Source organism: Podarcis vaucheri, assembly GCF_965113315.1.
Source record: "Podarcis vaucheri genome assembly, chromosome: 16".
NCBI classification, from domain to species: domain Eukaryota; kingdom Metazoa; phylum Chordata; class Lepidosauria; order Squamata; family Lacertidae; genus Podarcis; species Podarcis vaucheri.
In genome coordinates this window covers 15272717-15288075 of record NC_138754.1, presented here as the reverse complement: position 1 = coordinate 15288075, position 15359 = coordinate 15272717, and the positions used below count along the sequence as shown (strand labels likewise).

Here is a 15359-nt window from a genome sequence, read left to right as displayed (position 1 = left end):
AGCAAAAGTGCTCTTCCCTAACAAGGAACTCTATGGCAGGCATCTAGAAGTTCCACTTGGCCGAAAGTAGAAAATGTTTAGGCTATGCTTGCTCAGCACACTTGAAAGAGCCGTTTGTTTCCTGCAGTACAAATGCAAACCTCTAGGCCTAAATAATTCCCCCCCTACTGATCAATATTATTAGAAAAGTGGACCTTACAAGAAGATAAAAAACTAGTGAGAATATCTCTCATTTATTTAAAAGCCTTTGTCCAACAGCCACTTTTTTAATTCCTGCTCAAAAAATCCCTTGACGCGAATCATGCAGGAAACTTCATTCACTTGGGTGACTGCTGTCTGCCCAGACAGCTGTGTGATGAATCCCTTCACTTCATTTTCAAGGGCCTGGGGGGAAATGAAAAAAAGGTCAGAAAGTAGCATGATTAACCCACCTCAATTTCCTAATCACTGGCTAAGAACAGTACAGCCACCACTGTTGTTAAACAATCCTCAACTCTCTGCTACCAATAAGATCACAGCCACTTGCTCCGGATTAACCTGGAACTATCCATAGATAGGGACGCGGGTGGCGCTGTGGGTTAAACCACAGAGCCTAGGATTTGCTGATCAGAAGGTCGGCAGTTCGAATCCCCGCGATGGGGTGAGCTCCCGTTGCTCGGTCCCCGCTCCTGCCAACCTAGCAGTTCGAAAGCACGTCAAAGTGCAAGTAGATAAATAGGTACCGCTCCGGTGGGAAGGTAAACAGTGTTTCCATGTGTTGCTCTGGTTCGCCAGAAGCGGCTTAGTCATGCTGGTCACATGACCCAGAAGCTGTACGCCAGCTCTCTCGGCCAATAAAGCGAGATGAGCACCGCAACCCCAAGAGTCAGCCATAACTGGACCTAACGGTCAGGGGTCCCTTTACCTTTTTATCCATAGATAATCCACTTATTTTGTCATCCTAGTATAAGAAAAACCAACGGGGTGCAGTATGCAATGTGAATAACACCTACCCAAATATCGCCTTCAATCTTTCTGATGACCGTCATCTTCCTGCACCCTCTGAAGGTAGTATCTGTGTAAACTGGGATATTGTGCATTCGCGACCTCCTTACAAAATAAGGAAGGTCAGGAGGTGGGTCTAGTGTAGGAGAAAGCAAAACGTGTGGATCTACAGATCGTCACATTTATATAACTAAATCAAAGCACAAAGCAGAGAGCTGGGTATACTTGCCCCCCCTTCCTCCTCCAACCCTCCACTAATTTTATAAACGTTCCTAATTTGTGTAATTAATTAAAGCAACAAAACATCTTGAGGTTCTAGCAAGAGAATAAGGGAAAGGGGTGATGTGAATCAGAAGCAGGTAGAAGTACTGGCTTAAAAGGTTTATACCTTGTGCGATAAATGAACTGTCACGTACAGGCACCTACTAGTGCCAGACTTGCTTATCCCCAGTGACAGAATGGTGTGATGTGCTTTCTGCTGCCTTCTGTATCTAGTTCAAACTTTACTTCCTAGGGTGCTGAAAGGATACTACATGTACAAACTCTTTCAGGGACCCCTTCCCTTCAAAGACTAAGGGTGGGCAACTGCATCTCGCTATCTCCCTCACCTATCACAGGTCAAGTTTGGCAGGTGGATGCAGCTGTATATGAAGTCAGTCCATCTTGTTCACTACTGTCTACACTGAGTTGCTCTCCGGGATTTCAGTAAGAACTCTCCCAGGCCTACCTGGAAATACCACCGGGAATTGAACCTTGAACTGTCTGCAGTTAAAGAAGATGCTCTACCAGTGAGCTATGACCCTTTCTCTGACATCAATATGACTTTTGACCACACGGTTCTTGCTGAGACCTTTGCAAACCAGACCAAACAGCCTGATCTGTGGTGCCTGCAAACCCTCATTCAGCTTAGCCAGGTCTTCACCAACCCCACACATGATGCCATAAATGATGCCAGGGACAGGGCAGTTGGACCTGGTTGGGCCAAAATGGTCTCGTGAGTCTAATTGGGCCCTTACCTAAGACTCTGAACTATTTAGAGCAATCAAATTACCCCTTCCCCTGTATTTTACCTTGAGGTGGGCTCCATCCAGAAGGGGTGGGATAACTCTCATGTTTCGGGGGTACTGGTACTCGAGAGGGAGGTATAAGTCTCTCCACAAACCTATATTCATTAGTAGATTCAATAATCCCTGGATATTTCTGTTCTGTAGAGCTGGTTTCTGCTGAAGCTTGCCTCTGAAACAGAAAACCGTTAGTCAACTTACAAGAATTTTGCTTGGGAATATTGTTACTATTTTTCTGCTATAATAATGGCAGAGATAAATTTGTCAGAGAGAAATCACTTCAGCTATGGAGAATGAGAATCATATGCTAACAGGGGGAACTAAAATTAAATGCTCCTAAAACATTTTTTATAAGTCTTATTGAACCATTTTGCCCAGACAGAATAGGCACAATGTTTGAAGGAGATCTTGCAAGGCCACCTAATTCAACCCCCTGCTTGATAGGGAAATCCAGAGCTAGAACATCACTCAACAGCTTGCCCTAAAAGGTGGCTTCCTAGCCTCTGTTTGAAGACCTTCAGCAAGGAAGCACCCACCCTGTAGGGGAAATGCACAAGACCATTGTAATTTTGAGGAGTTAGATGACATGTCTCCTTCCCTTTTACACCCCCAATTTAAGGTTTGCTGATTCATGATAGTATAATTTGTTTTTCACACACCTGTGTCAGGAGTTTCCTGGGTCCCCTGTGTTCTAAGTGCTGATTGGCTAGTGGAGAGGATACCCAGTTGCAGTGAATTGAGTTGGAGACTCTCAGCTGCTCCACATTAGTCACACCCGGTGTCCTGGGCCAGTCATGAGTGATGCCTGCTAACCAGGTGCAATCAATCAAATCAAAGTTGGCTATAAAAGCTGTAGGCTGAAGGGGCTCAGTGAGCTTCTTCACAGATTGAGGTACCAGATGCTGTGAGTGTGTCGGCCGGGGTCTCTCTTGCTGCTCTACCTGGAGTTCTGGGCAGCTGAAGGGGAGATTGTGTGTGACTCCTGTCTGGTATGCTATAATTTGTGTTTTAATAATAATAATAATAATAAATGTTATTTGTATCCCGCCCTCCCCAGCCAACACCGGGCTCAGAGCGGCTAACATCATATAAATAAGACAATATGCATTATACAATATACAACATGCAAATAAAATAACATTCAACATTCATTAAAATAATATAGAATAATGTTAAATATCAGCATTTCAAAATTAAACAGAAATCCACTCAACAGTTACAATAATTTCTAAACTCCAATCAATAAAACAACAGCAAACCACAGTGCACAACATAATACAATACAAAATGAGAAGCAGAGACTGGAGAGTGGAGCAAGGCAGATGGAAGGAGGCCTTGCCTGATGAAGTCTCTCCCCTCACAGTTCTTCCTCCAGGCACAGTTTCCTTATGAAGAATCCCAGGGCCAAGGGGTGGGGCAAGGCAGGTGGAAGGAGGCCTTGCCTGATGGAGTCTCTCCCCTCACAACAACCCTAAGAGGTACGTTAGGCTACAAGGGAGTAACTAGCCCACCATCACACAGTAAGCTTCATGGTCACTCAACAAGCTTCTCTATCACAAGCCCCTCCCCAGTTGCTGCACTGCCTTCGAACAAATAAAGGTAACAGATGGTTGGCATCTTACCAACACTGCACTTTGTGGCATGCTCAGTTGCCCTGTAAGCGAAGTCCGCTTGTTTGTTTGTTTGTTTGTTTGTTTGTTTGTTCCAATGGTTCCACAGTCACTCTGCTAAATGCAACTGACCTGAGTTCAAATACTTATTCAATCACAAAATTCAACTTGAGCCACTCTGCCTAACAAGCACCCCAGAAGAATAAAAAATGAGGCAAGGAAGAGATAGGAAGATGTCCACGTCTACCATCCTGACCTCCTTGTAGAGTAAACAAATAAGGATAACAGTCTATGAAGTATTGGTCAGGAGCCTACCCCCCACCAGATGTTGCTGGCTTACAATTCCCATTAGCTATTTGGGAGAGCAGGGCTCCCACTGCGAGGACCCTACTCAGTATCCCAGATGATGTCAAATAAAATAAAAAGCACTACCCTCACCGCTCATTTTTTACACAATACAGAGCAAACACGGATTTGCAAAGCCCGAAAATGCCCTTTTCTTTGGAGAGGAAGCTCTACCCGCTGTATTTCTGTCCGTGCCCTGAAGCGGCGGCGGCGGCGCCCGTCTCGCAACCCAATCCCTAGCCGCTTCCTTCCATGGCCCCCCGCCCCCTCCCTCCCTCAAGTTGTGCTCGAGTCCCCTTACCGTGTGAGCCGCCGCCAAGAGTCGCTGCCGCCATCCTCCCAGCAACGGCCCCTTCCGCAGCCCAACTCTGGCCAAGGCGAAAGCCAAAGTAGCCATCCTGAGAGGAGGAGGAGAAGCGCGGATTGATGGCGTCAACGCGACTCTACCATAGAGAGAGCACGGCGCCACCATAGAGACAAAATGACGGTGCCAGCCCGGCCGCGCGAGAACACCAAGCCGAACCAACCATAGAGACACCAACGCCCACACCGACCCCCCACCCGACCCCACTGCGCCTGCGCCCTGGTAGTCCCGCCCCATTTCCTGCCTCTTTCCTTTTCCCTCGTCTGCGTGCGCGGAGCGGCGGCGACTCTTCGGCTCTCCCGGCTCCATCTTGGATCGGCGACTGAGGGTGAGACGGGAAGGGAGGGGAATCAAAAGGAAAATGGTGGGGGTGGGGTCCCCCGGACTCCTGGGTCCCCTTGAGACGGCCCTCAAATCCAGGCCTCCTATTTGGAGAGGGGGAATTGGGGAAGGGCAGGGAGTGGAGCCCGCATTCGACCTACTCGGAAGTAGACCCAATGAAGTGAATGAGCGCGGCTGACTTCTGGCCCTTGGCCCAATGGGCCTACTCGGAGCAGGACTGGCCTCGGCTGCACGCGGCTCGCAGGGCCCCGTGAAGCACGTGGAGATGGAGCGCGATGCGTGTTCCAGCGATGCGAGCGGCCGGAGTTGCCTTGGTCTGACTCTCCGTCCCCGTAGCCTCAGCTTCCGCGGGGACCGTAGAGAAGCACCCCGTGTCAGTCCGTACGGAAAACATGGCCAGCAACGCTCTTCTCACGCTGCTAAGACTGAGAGGCGACCGGCTGCGCAGGCAGGCAAAGGCCATGGAGCCGCTTTTAAAAGCCTGAGGAGCAAACGAAGCTGGGGGACGGGTTTGCCTTGTTGCCATTCTTATATGACTCCCTCTGTGTGGATGCTGCTCCCTAAAGAAGGGGCTTTACAGGTTACCGAGGCAAAAACGGGGTGAGGGAATGGAAGCGAGGAGAGAACGTTGCTTGAATGGCACATCCTTTGCCTGAAGTAAAAAGTAGGGACTAGGAATGATCCAGATGAGTTTTGCTGGAGACTTTAAGGAGATAAGGAAGGTTGCTGTACAGGCATCGCAGGAGACCTTTATTTATGTAGTGATTAGGTTTTCCTTTTGCCCCATAATCAACGTTCCCTGGGCATTATACTTATTTTTATCCTGCCTCTCCCTCCTGACAAGGACTCAAGACATCTTACGGACAAAACAGAAACAACTAAAAACATAGGCAGTGCATAACCGGTTGTAATCCCTCTTCTCATGGAGGTAGAGTGGGGTTGGGGTATGTGTAAGTGAGGTTAAGGACATAAGGATTGGGCGTGGGTAATACAGTACTTGGGGGTTTTTTGTATTAGTATTTTTTTTTGTAAGGGAGTGATAAGAGCCAGGACTCCTGAGTGCTTTTTATGTGACTGGGGGAACACACTCTCTAAATGAACTGGCTTTTCCTGGAGAATTCAGTGGAGGAATGGGATTAAGAGTCTGAACCTCCTGGGTCCTGTTTTAAGATAGATAAATGAAGGGGTAGCAGGGTGTGGGGAAGAGATGGAAGAGCTTAATAAGGTAGAAAGCAGATAGGAATTGTAAGGAGAAGGCTGGGTGGATGGTAAGTCAGCATGCTGGTATTCATATTGTTAAGCCTGGTTGCTAAGGTGTGGGAAGGAATACAAGAGAGATTATTTCAGAACTGTGGTATTTGGTCACATCCCCACTATACATTTAAAGCACATTTATGCCACGTTAACAGACATGGCTCCCCACAAATAAACATGGGAATGGTAGTTCACCCATCACAGAATTACAGTTCCCGTTAATATACTGCAGTTCCCAGGACAGAGGGGGAGCCATGGCTATTAATGTGGCAGTGCTGTGCCTTGAATGGTACTGTGTGTGTGTGAGAGAGAGAGAGAGAGAGAGAGAGAGAGAGAGAGAGAGACAGACACCAGGATTCTCTGAAAGAGAATTGGGGACGGCTTCTCACTTTGCAACGGGATAGGTCAAGACATCTCTGTTTCTGTGTGTGGAGCTGTTTGTGGCCCAGCAGATGGCACTGTGTGTTGTTCAGATGGGGGGCGGCGATAATCTTTGAGAGGAACTGTGTTCAGGTTGGCATTTCCTAGTGGACTCTGTTCCCTGCACCATATTTGGAAGGATACACGCAGACAATTTTGTGAGTCCCTGAAACAAAGAATTTAGGGGCCTTCCAGCAGTATCCTGATGGAAGCTAAGTTGTTGCCAGGATGAGCACCAATAGCAGGCTGAATGGAGAGGCTTGTGAGCCACATCTCATGTTCTGAGTTTGTTCTTGAACAGCAGCATTACCTTGAGGTCTGCTTTACAGAATGGAGAGAGAGTTTCCTAGTCTAAAAGATAGGTGGGGAAACGCCAGTGGTACTAGCTTAAGAAGTAAGAAGAGCCTGCTGGATCTGGCCAATAGCCCATCTAGTCCAGCATCCTTTTCTTGTAGTGGCCCACCAGATGCCTGTGGGAAATGAGCAAGCAGGATTTGAGCACAAGAGCAGTCTCCTCTTCTGGGGTTTCCAGCAACTGGTATTCAGAAGCATCACTGCCTCCAACTGTGGAGGGCAGAGCAGAGCCGTTGTGGCTTGTGGCCATCAATAGACCTCTTTTTCATGAATTTGTCTAATCCTCAGGAGGAAATGCTATACTTTTGCAACCTAATCTGATTGCTGTTCTCCTCAGCACAGGTGGAACCATGCAACTCTTTATTCGTGCTCAGAATCTGCACACCCTTGAGGTGTCCGGGCAGGAAACAGTAGCTCACCTTAAGGTAAGGAACAGTTAACTTGTTGTGCTATTTACTAAATTATTGTCCCACTTTCTCACCTATTCGTGTTCAAGGCAGCTTATAGCAATATTCAAAAAAATATGAAGAAAATCTGGCTAATTTCCTATTACTGGGGAAGAAAAGACCTCCCCACCCCCCACCCCTTAGCAGCCTTTGCGAAGAGTGCTGTACCTCACTAGGTTCACTGTACTTGGTTTGTTGCATAGCGATAGCGAGTGTTGCTTCTGCTATTTTCTAGTTGCTGTATTTGGAGTTGGGAATGGATTGCCCCCCTGTATAGATTGGTCTGAGGCTCTCAACACTTGTATCTATAGTTTTGCCACCTTTCATTACAGCTTAACTTTGTTTGCAGAAGTCACTTGGAGCTTTGGCTATTTCTTAGCGGCCCAGCAGCCATCTGCTTGTGTTACCAGTTGCTGGGGGTGGTGAAGGGGATATTTTGGGTCAGACTTTCAGGTCCTTCCAGCTCATTCTAGGCTTGGGTGGCCTTAGGACCAGGTCTGTGGTCTGAAGGCAGCAACCCTAGGCTGAGTGAGTGAGGCCTATCTGGGTCTGGTCAGTGCCTGGATGAGAGAACACCCTGAGGTCCACTGAAGACACAGGTGACACGGTGTGGAGTGGCTTCTCTTCCTTGCAGCTTGGGAAAGAGGCTGAGACAAGCAGGGCTTCATTGTTACTCTCCCCGCCCCCCATAATCAATGCTACATTTTGGTGGACATTTTAAATCATTTTGTATACTTTTAATAGTTGATTGTAAGCTGCCTGGAGACTGTCCTTTGTTAGCTAACAAATAAAAAGCATGGCCCAACACATTCAACGGAACCTTGATACAGCTGGGGGTGTTGGTAGAAGTGGAGCAGAGTGGTGGTGGTGCTTAACCCTTCCCCTCCCTGCTGCTTTTTCTACTGCTATTTTTCCCTTGCTTCGTTTCAGACATGCCCTTACAAAAATTCACCAGGGCTTTCTTAGGGGAGGGTTGGGCAAACACCCTGCCCCATCTCAGCTGCCTTTTCCTTGAGGGAGTGGAAAGTTCACACACAAGGGCTACTGAGGAGTTGGCTGTCGATGGGTCCTTCCAGCTCAATTCCGTTTTCCTTGTCCGTGGCCTTTGTGCCACCCTCCCGGCTGTTGCAGTTGGAGCGGTGAGGTGTTTCGGTGACTCGTATCTCCCTTCCCCTCCCCAGGCCCACATCGAGTCCTTGGAGGGCATTGTGCCTGAGGATCAGGTGATCCTCCTTGGTGGAACCCCCCTGGAAGATGATGCGGTCATTGGGCAGTGTGGCATCAGTGACCTCACAACACTGGAGGTTGCTGCACGCATGCTGGGTGGTAAGTATGGAGCCCCCAGTACTATTTGTGGCGGGGGGGGGGGCAGGTACCAAAGTGATGGCAGTTGGGTTTAGGCTTGTTGGGTTGCTAGAAGGCCAGCAACTGTATTGCCGCAGGTGATCAGAAGTCAGGATTCTGCCCTGCGTAAAGAATGTGGAGAGTAAACTTTCAAACAATAGCCTAGCCAGTGGGTGGGTTTTAGCCCTCCTGTGAAGGGCTGTGCCAGCTTCTTCTCCCTGGACCCAAATATAATCTCATCAACAAAGGTCCTGGTTGACAAGATTTTCTTTAGCCCACACGCCTCTGGTCACTTCTGTGGACCTCAGGGTGTTCTCTCATCCAGGCACTGACCAGACCCAGTGGCCTCCCTGATATCTTTTTGTGTTTCTCTCCTCTTCAGGTAAGGTCCATGGCTCCCTGGCTCGTGCTGGCAAAGTGAGAGGCCAGACCCCAAAGGTAAGTTCTGTTTTTGTTTTCTGCTGTGTGGAGGACTCGGAGCCGCCAAACCCCATCAGCATAAGAGTGCCTGGACTGCAGTCCAGGCAGAAATCCATGAAGTAGAGTTTACCCCGGCATGCTCTTGAGCTAGCAGCTGCTGAATTTGGCCCAGTCCATAACTTAAGTGCCCAAATGTCTTCAGGCAGGATTGGGCTGGGTGGAGAGCTGTCAACTGCCCGGCTTTCAGGGTGTGGTTCTGGGAGTTACGTATCAGGGGCTAGACTTTGCATAGTGGAAATTGAGGCTGCAGGGCAGGGTGAATGGTGGTGGGCTGAATTCCTTGCTGAAATTCAAGTGGATCTTTTACTGATGCCTGTTCGGTTTTGTTCTCCCAGGTTGCTAAGCAAGAGAAGAAGAAGAAGAAGACTGGCCGTGCCAAGAGGCGCATGCAATACAACCGCCGCTTTGTCAACATTGTGCCAGGCTTTGGCAAGAAGAAGGGCCCCAATGCCAACTCCTAAGCAGCACCCAGTTACCTAATAAATCTGATCTTAGCTTGGACCTGGTGTTGGTGGGTGTTTTTCTTGCTTATTGGGAACAGGGGCTTTGTTTCACTTGAGCCCGAGGACTGCAGTCGATTCAGAGAAAGTGGGGCAATCAAAGTTGCAAAGTGGTGTAGGAGAGCTGAAAATAATGCCAGTGTATTTCACATCTGGCAACCCATGTGCCCCTTTGGTTGCAGATAGTATAAAGGTAAAGGGACCCCTGACCGTTAGGTCCAGTCCTGGACGACTGCAGTTGTAGCGCTCATCTTGTACAGCTTCCTGGTCATGTGGCCAACATGGCTAATCCGCTTCTGGCGAACCAGAGCAGCGCACAGAAACGCCATTTACCTTCCTGCCAGAGTGGTACCTATTTATCTACTTGCACTTTGACATGCTTTCGAACTGCTAGGTTGGCAGGAGCAGGGACCAAGCAACGGGAGCTCATCCCGTTGCGGTGATTCGAATTGCCAAGCTTCTGATTGGCAAGCCCTAGGCCCTGTGGTTTAGACCACAGCACCACCCGCGTCCCCTAGTACATGGGTAGATGAGTCTAAAAATCTCAGGGCACAAATTTTCAGCCAATAGTATTGTATTTAGTATTAACTCTGAAAATATACTCCATTCTGACCAAACTAAGCCTCCATTTAGCTATTTTAAAAATTTGTATATCAGGTTCAAAATTGTGGTCTACCCACTTCAAAAACATCCAAGAACCCACCCATCACAGCACAGCTGAGTGGAGAGGACTGCGAAGCAAGTAGAAAAGTGCTCAATGTCCTCTTTCCAATCACTCGGGGATTACTAATTACTAAATCAGTCTTGGGAGAGGGAAGTTCCTTTTTCAGGGTCAGAGTTTTTAGGGGGAAATATTGTCACCAGCCACCTTCATAAAAATAAGAAGTAAGCATATATGCATTTAAAATGGGCAAGCTCTCCATTGCCCCTCCATGATGGCATATTTCCACGACTGGTTTTTATATGTAGCACATTAGCCTCTACTATTTGACAAATCACTTCCACTAGGAGCTCACAAAGCAAGAAAGTAATGGAGGGGGAGGGCCAATGGCCAACACAGTGCTCATTTAGTTTGATGTATTTTTAAGTCGGTCATTGGAGAGGGCTCACAGGATGGACTGCTTTCATACAGAAAATATTTTCAACACAAGTATCATGGAGAAGGATTCTGGCTTGTCCTTGCCATGCTTTTTTTCCTGCCAAGGGATGTTTTACTGGAGGGGAGACAGGAACCTGGCCATGGTCCAAAGTGGACAGCCACAGGTTGACCACTGTAGTAGCATGGTAGTGCTAAAAATGCTGCTCTTGAAGAAGAAGGGGAACGCAGATTACATTACCTGCTCTACTACCTCTGCTTGATGGCATGTGTTTAGCTATTTAAGATGGGCTTGAGTCGGTGGGTTCAGAAATTGCAAGGAAACGCATGTTGCCAATTAAGCTCCAGCTGGACCTGGAAATGCTGCCAGCTGCTCCTCCCTCTCCCAGTTGCTCCAGTCGTCCCTGTTGCCCACCCACTGGTGTTGCCTATTTCTCTCTGTAAATTTCTACAGTGTTGATTCTTCACTACCACACTTTACCCCCATTCCTTTGAGGTCTCTGGAAGTTACATTCTTCTGCTTCCTGCTCCATGTCTGCAGGCATAAACATTCAAGTGCAACATTAAGCTGAACTGTTGACAACAAATTAACTGGTGCACAATTATTTTTATTCTATATTGTTCAAAGAGCCGAAGGAGCTGCCACGCCCACCAAGAGCTTGTCCAGCCCCTGCTCCCAGCTCACATTTTTGGACCCTGTGAAAATTGCTCTTCGCATATTGTAACTAGCTCAGGATTTTGGCACACACCTGCACAATACCTGTTGGGTATTGGAGAAGGCAGGGAGGCCAAACTGCAGGTGGAGGTTTTGTGTCCCCTGCCCCCATCCTCCCTGCAGCAGAGATCTACTACAAGGAGCAACAGTCCCATTAAGGAGGAGGAAATTGATAAGTGACCCCCTCCTTACCCTGGTTGTAAATCAGAAGGCAGTTAAGTAGATGGGGCATGCTGAACGTTCTGCTTGGTGGGGCAACATGCCACTCGCCTTATGAACCAGCCTCCATTAAGAACAATATACGACCCACTTAAAAAATCAGGTATGCTTATATCTCACACCAGCGTGGCTAACTTCTCGCATTTCAAAGCAGCGTAGCACAGCGCCAACTAAACGCCAAACATTCTGGATAGGAGCGCTATAAAAAAATTAAATGGATATTACACAGCCTCTGCGCTCAGAAGCACTTCTAAGCTTAAAAGCGCCATGATACACTAGATCTATTTTTATTACCGAAAAATCAGGGGAAAGCGCGAACGCAGTCCCCCACTACCACAAATTATGCAGTCGAGTTTCCCGCATTTGGGGAAATCGCAGGGGTCAGCACACCCGCAGTGCAATGGATGAGCCTCACCCTGGGAAAACCACCTTCATGATCATGGTGTCTCCCCTGCCAGGTAAGTATGAGTTGAGATCGCTCAAGCACCTCCTGGGCACTCTTTGGCTCTGCTATGTACGATATGGTGACCTATTCAAAGTATGTGCAATAAACCGCTCTGGTAGAACAGCAATGCCTCCATATCCAATATCTGTAGATTTATGTTTTCAGATGCCCTAAAGTCCCCGGTCTGTTCTCCGGTTTTCCTCCCACAATGCACTGTTGTGGCTAGATTTACATACGTGCGTGCGTCGGCGCGGAAACCAGTTTTCAAGGAACGCGCGCACAGCCTTCTGGGGCTCGGCGCTCTCCGGCCCGAGAATGAACGGAAACTTCCGATTCGCAGCAAGGTATTAACGCGGAAACCCTTTACACAGGCTGCTGCCGGAAATTCCCGAACGCGCTCGGCGTTCCTCGGCTGCCTCTTCTCCGACATGGATTCCGCGGGTTCGAGTCCCGCGCCGGACCTTCCCTGCGGGCACTGCCAGGCCGGGCGAGCCCCTTACACTTGCCCGCGGTGCCACCTCCGCTTCTGCTCCGTGCCCTGCTACCGGGACCACGGCTCCTGCGCCCAGGACTTCCAGAGCCGCGAGCTGGAGCTAAGCCTCCGGGGCCTTCGGGGGGACAAAGCTTCCCAGCGGCGCCTGAGAGAGGCCCTCCTGAGGCTGCAGGAGCTACGCGAGCCTGGGGATGAGGACCTTTCGCTAGGCCTCAACCCCGACGTGGAGCAAGAGGAGGCGCTGTGGGAGCAGCTGAGCCCCGGCCAGAGGAAGCACTTCCAGCGGCTGCTGAGCAGCGGACAGATCTCGGGACTCCTGCCTGCCTGGGAGCCTTGGTGGCTGAGGGGCAGGAGATGCGATGGCACTGCCCTGATCCAGGAGCTCCAGGGGGACTCCAGGGATGCTCAGGAGCTGGAGCCCCACCGGCACCCGGAGGCTTCTTTGCAACAGCCACCACTTCCCACCCACACAGAAGAGGCTTCTCCCACCAGCACCCGGAGGCTTCGACAGCAAGCAGTACCCACGTTGCCATCCTCCATCCCTCCGCTGGCCTCCCTGACTCGTACTCCTACCTCACCTCTGGTCCGCTTCCAGCTGCCCAATGTTCTCTATGCCTATGCCTACGCCTTAGCGCTGTACAATGGAGAGGCAGACGAGGCAGAGATGCTCCCTGAGTTTTGTGAGACGGTCCTTGACGTTTCTGGGGCTCTAGGGGCCAAGCAGGTTTTCCATTCTACAGCCGAGGCCCTACAAGCCGCCCTCCAGGCTCTGGCAATGGGGCAATACCCGGAATGCCTGCTGGGCAATGCCAAGGTGATGGTGGCCGTGGCCCAGATTTTAATGGGGGAGTGCCAGGCCCGGCAAAAGGGGTTCAGCCTGGCTGCCCTCGCCCACATGGCCCGACTGCTGAGCAAAGGGAAGAGGCGGCTGCCTGCCCAGGACCGAGCCAGAATCTCTGGGGCCCAGAAGAAGTGCGAGTTCTTGCTCTCCTGGGTGAATGAGAATGAGGTGGCTCTGAGCCTCCTGGCCTTGGAGGTGCAGCAGGAATACCACGCCCACCTAGACATGGTCAAGGAGGTGGGGGCTGTCAGCCAGGAACTGGAGCGGATGTGGGGGGCCAAAGTGCCTCCTCCTAAGAAGCCCCTGATAGAAGAACTGGACTGAATTCAGGAACTTTGACAGCTGTCATATGCTTACCAGCTGGCCTGGGAGGGAGTTGGGGGGGAGAGTCCTCCTGCTGAAACCAGATTAGGCTTTGGAGCAGGAAATTGAATACTCTGTAAACTGGATCACATATTGGATTAGACAAGATTAGCCCCTTTTCTGTCTCACTTCACGTTAACACCTTGAAATGGAGCGAGGCTTGGGTTTCAAGAGGCACTTGTGGGGGCTGCTTATGTAATAAATTGGTGAACTTTCTTGCTGCTTTTGTTCCATTTTTTAATCAGTGGCCCAATCCTATGTGTGGTTAGTTGGGATAAGGACTGTATCTAGTAGAGCTTACATTCTAGTAAATACATTGAGTAGCCACCCTCCAGACTGCCCTGATTGAAGAATCTTACAAAGTGTGAATGGATATTGAACTCAGCGAGCCTTACTTCTGAGAACATGCTTTAGGATTAAGGCACACCTAGCGGAAGTATTAACAGCCAACGGGTTTAGAGTTTAATAATCTGGAGTCAGCATATTAAAACACAAAGGTGTGTTCCGTGTTGTAAAATAATGAGTGAACATGTGATCTGTTGATTTGAGGGAAATTAACCGTCCGTCACTGTCATTACTTAAATTACAGCATTTTGGCAACTTTCTTGTATCCAACTGTGATACGGAGAAAATACCCTCTTGGTAATATCTGTGTGGACTCTGCATTCACTGTTGATGTCCTCAAAGAAGTGTGGAGCAGCAGCTTTGCCAAAATTACATTCCAAACCCCGCAGAGGTTTGAATATATTATTTATTAAAATAAGTTACATTTGCTCATTTCTCCCATCCCTTTCAAAAATGAAGGAAATAACCCCCCTAATTTCCCACCCAGCCAGGGAAATCCAGTTTAATCCTTAACCCACCAGCATCTACAGACAACTTTGGTGTGCTCCAATTCCTTCTACTGCCCTGTTATGCTTCCATTGACTCTTTAGCAAATGGTGTGTGTGTAAAAGACAGAGAAAAAAGGTTACTCTCTGTTCCATGCACACATGAAGTGCCCAACTAGACCTAAATTAAGATTCTGCATGAATTTGAAATTCTGCAGACTTGACTGCAAACATTTCCCTAGCCTAGCTGAAATGGTTAAACCTGACAAAAACTCAGAAAGTTCCCTGGCGTTAATTTGCTGTTCAAGAAACATTTGACTTTCAAAAGCTGCTTTAATAAACCTGAACCTCTGCTGTGTTACCAAAATCAGTGCTTACTAAAATCTAGTCCCCAAAATCCAAGCTTGATTAGAAATCATTCCAAATCCAGATTGAGAGTTTTTATGTCACTTTCTGAATGTCTAGTGACATCCATAGTCAAAAAGCGGAGTTAGCTATTTTCCCCCATCCCAAAATAAATTCAGTTCTGTTTAATATGTCAGGTTTCTCAGTACAGCTTCCTTAACTTCCTATAAACGGGAATCTGCCTTTTCCACAGGTTAGTAGCACTGGTCACAGAAATTGTGCATGCCAAAGATCTCAGATTTTTTTTTTTTAAAGTTTCCTTAATTAACTGAAAATGCTTCTCGTCCTTATTGCTCCAAAACGAGTTGCGGTGGAATCTCAGAGGCCAGAGCAGCACTTCCAGTTGGTTGCAGCTTGCCAAATGTCTTTGATGTAGCTCGATGGTCTGCTGCATTGCAGAAACAGAATAAATATGTGAAGATCGACAAAGTAATTCCAGTCGTGT

General features: G+C 48.6%; 4 protein-coding genes across 5 annotated transcripts in view; 3 read left to right on the top strand and 1 right to left on the bottom strand.

Moving 5' to 3' along the window:
* The window catches only part of LOC309521269 (uncharacterized protein), a 104693-nt gene that overhangs the window by 29682 nt on the left and 59652 nt on the right, over nt 1-15359 (top strand). The gene's annotated exons all lie outside the window — the stretch shown is intronic.
* MRPL49 (mitochondrial ribosomal protein L49) lies at nt 207-4462 on the bottom strand. The gene is made up of 4 exons (XM_082203606.1): nt 4305-4462; nt 2055-2220; nt 993-1120; nt 207-384 (listed from the first exon to the last, which is right to left on the bottom strand). The coding sequence occupies exons 1-4, from the start codon at nt 4398-4400 to the stop codon at nt 238-240; spliced, it is 537 nt and encodes a 178-aa protein (XP_082059732.1). The 5' UTR covers nt 4401-4462; the 3' UTR covers nt 207-237.
* On the top strand, nt 4566-9508 carry FAU (FAU ubiquitin like and ribosomal protein S30 fusion). Of its 2 annotated transcripts, none has more exons than XM_082203610.1 (5): nt 4566-4695; nt 7080-7162; nt 8365-8509; nt 8910-8965; nt 9343-9508. In XM_082203610.1, exons 2-5 carry the CDS (start codon nt 7088-7090, stop codon nt 9466-9468), a joined length of 402 nt encoding a protein of 133 aa, XP_082059736.1. In that variant the 5' UTR covers nt 4566-4695; nt 7080-7087; the 3' UTR covers nt 9469-9508. The 2 variants fall into 2 exon arrangements, with proteins under 2 accessions (XP_082059736.1, XP_082059737.1); XM_082203611.1 differs by having other exon boundaries at nt 4605-4695; nt 7075-7162.
* ZNHIT2 (zinc finger HIT-type containing 2) lies at nt 12271-13895 on the top strand. Its single transcript, XM_082203587.1, has one exon. It carries the CDS (start codon nt 12411-12413, stop codon nt 13638-13640), a length of 1230 nt encoding a protein of 409 aa, XP_082059713.1. The 5' UTR covers nt 12271-12410; the 3' UTR covers nt 13641-13895.

Bases quoted from the DNA above. Each gene is read 5' to 3' on its own strand.
- MRPL49 (XM_082203606.1), bottom strand. From the start codon at position 4,400: ATGGCTACTTTGGCTTTCGCCTTGGCCAGAGTTGGGCTGCGGAAGGGG. The intron at 1,121-2,054 runs GTAAAATACAGG...CTCCTACACTAG, and splicing joins TGGATGGAGCCCACCTCAAG to ACCCACCTCCTGACCTTCCT. The intron at 385-992 runs GTAGGTGTTATT...ATTTCCCCCCAG, and splicing joins AGATTGAAGGCGATATTTGG to GCCCTTGAAAATGAAGTGAA.
- ZNHIT2 (XM_082203587.1), top strand. From the start codon at position 12,411: ATGGATTCCGCGGGTTCGAGTCCCGCGCCGGACCTTCCCTGCGGGCAC.
- FAU (XM_082203610.1), top strand. From the start codon at position 7,088: ATGCAACTCTTTATTCGTGCTCAGAATCTGCACACCCTTGAGGTGTCC. The intron at 7,163-8,364 runs GTAAGGAACAGT...TCCCCTCCCCAG, and splicing joins AAACAGTAGCTCACCTTAAG to GCCCACATCGAGTCCTTGGA. The intron at 8,966-9,342 runs GTAAGTTCTGTT...TTGTTCTCCCAG, and splicing joins TGAGAGGCCAGACCCCAAAG to GTTGCTAAGCAAGAGAAGAA.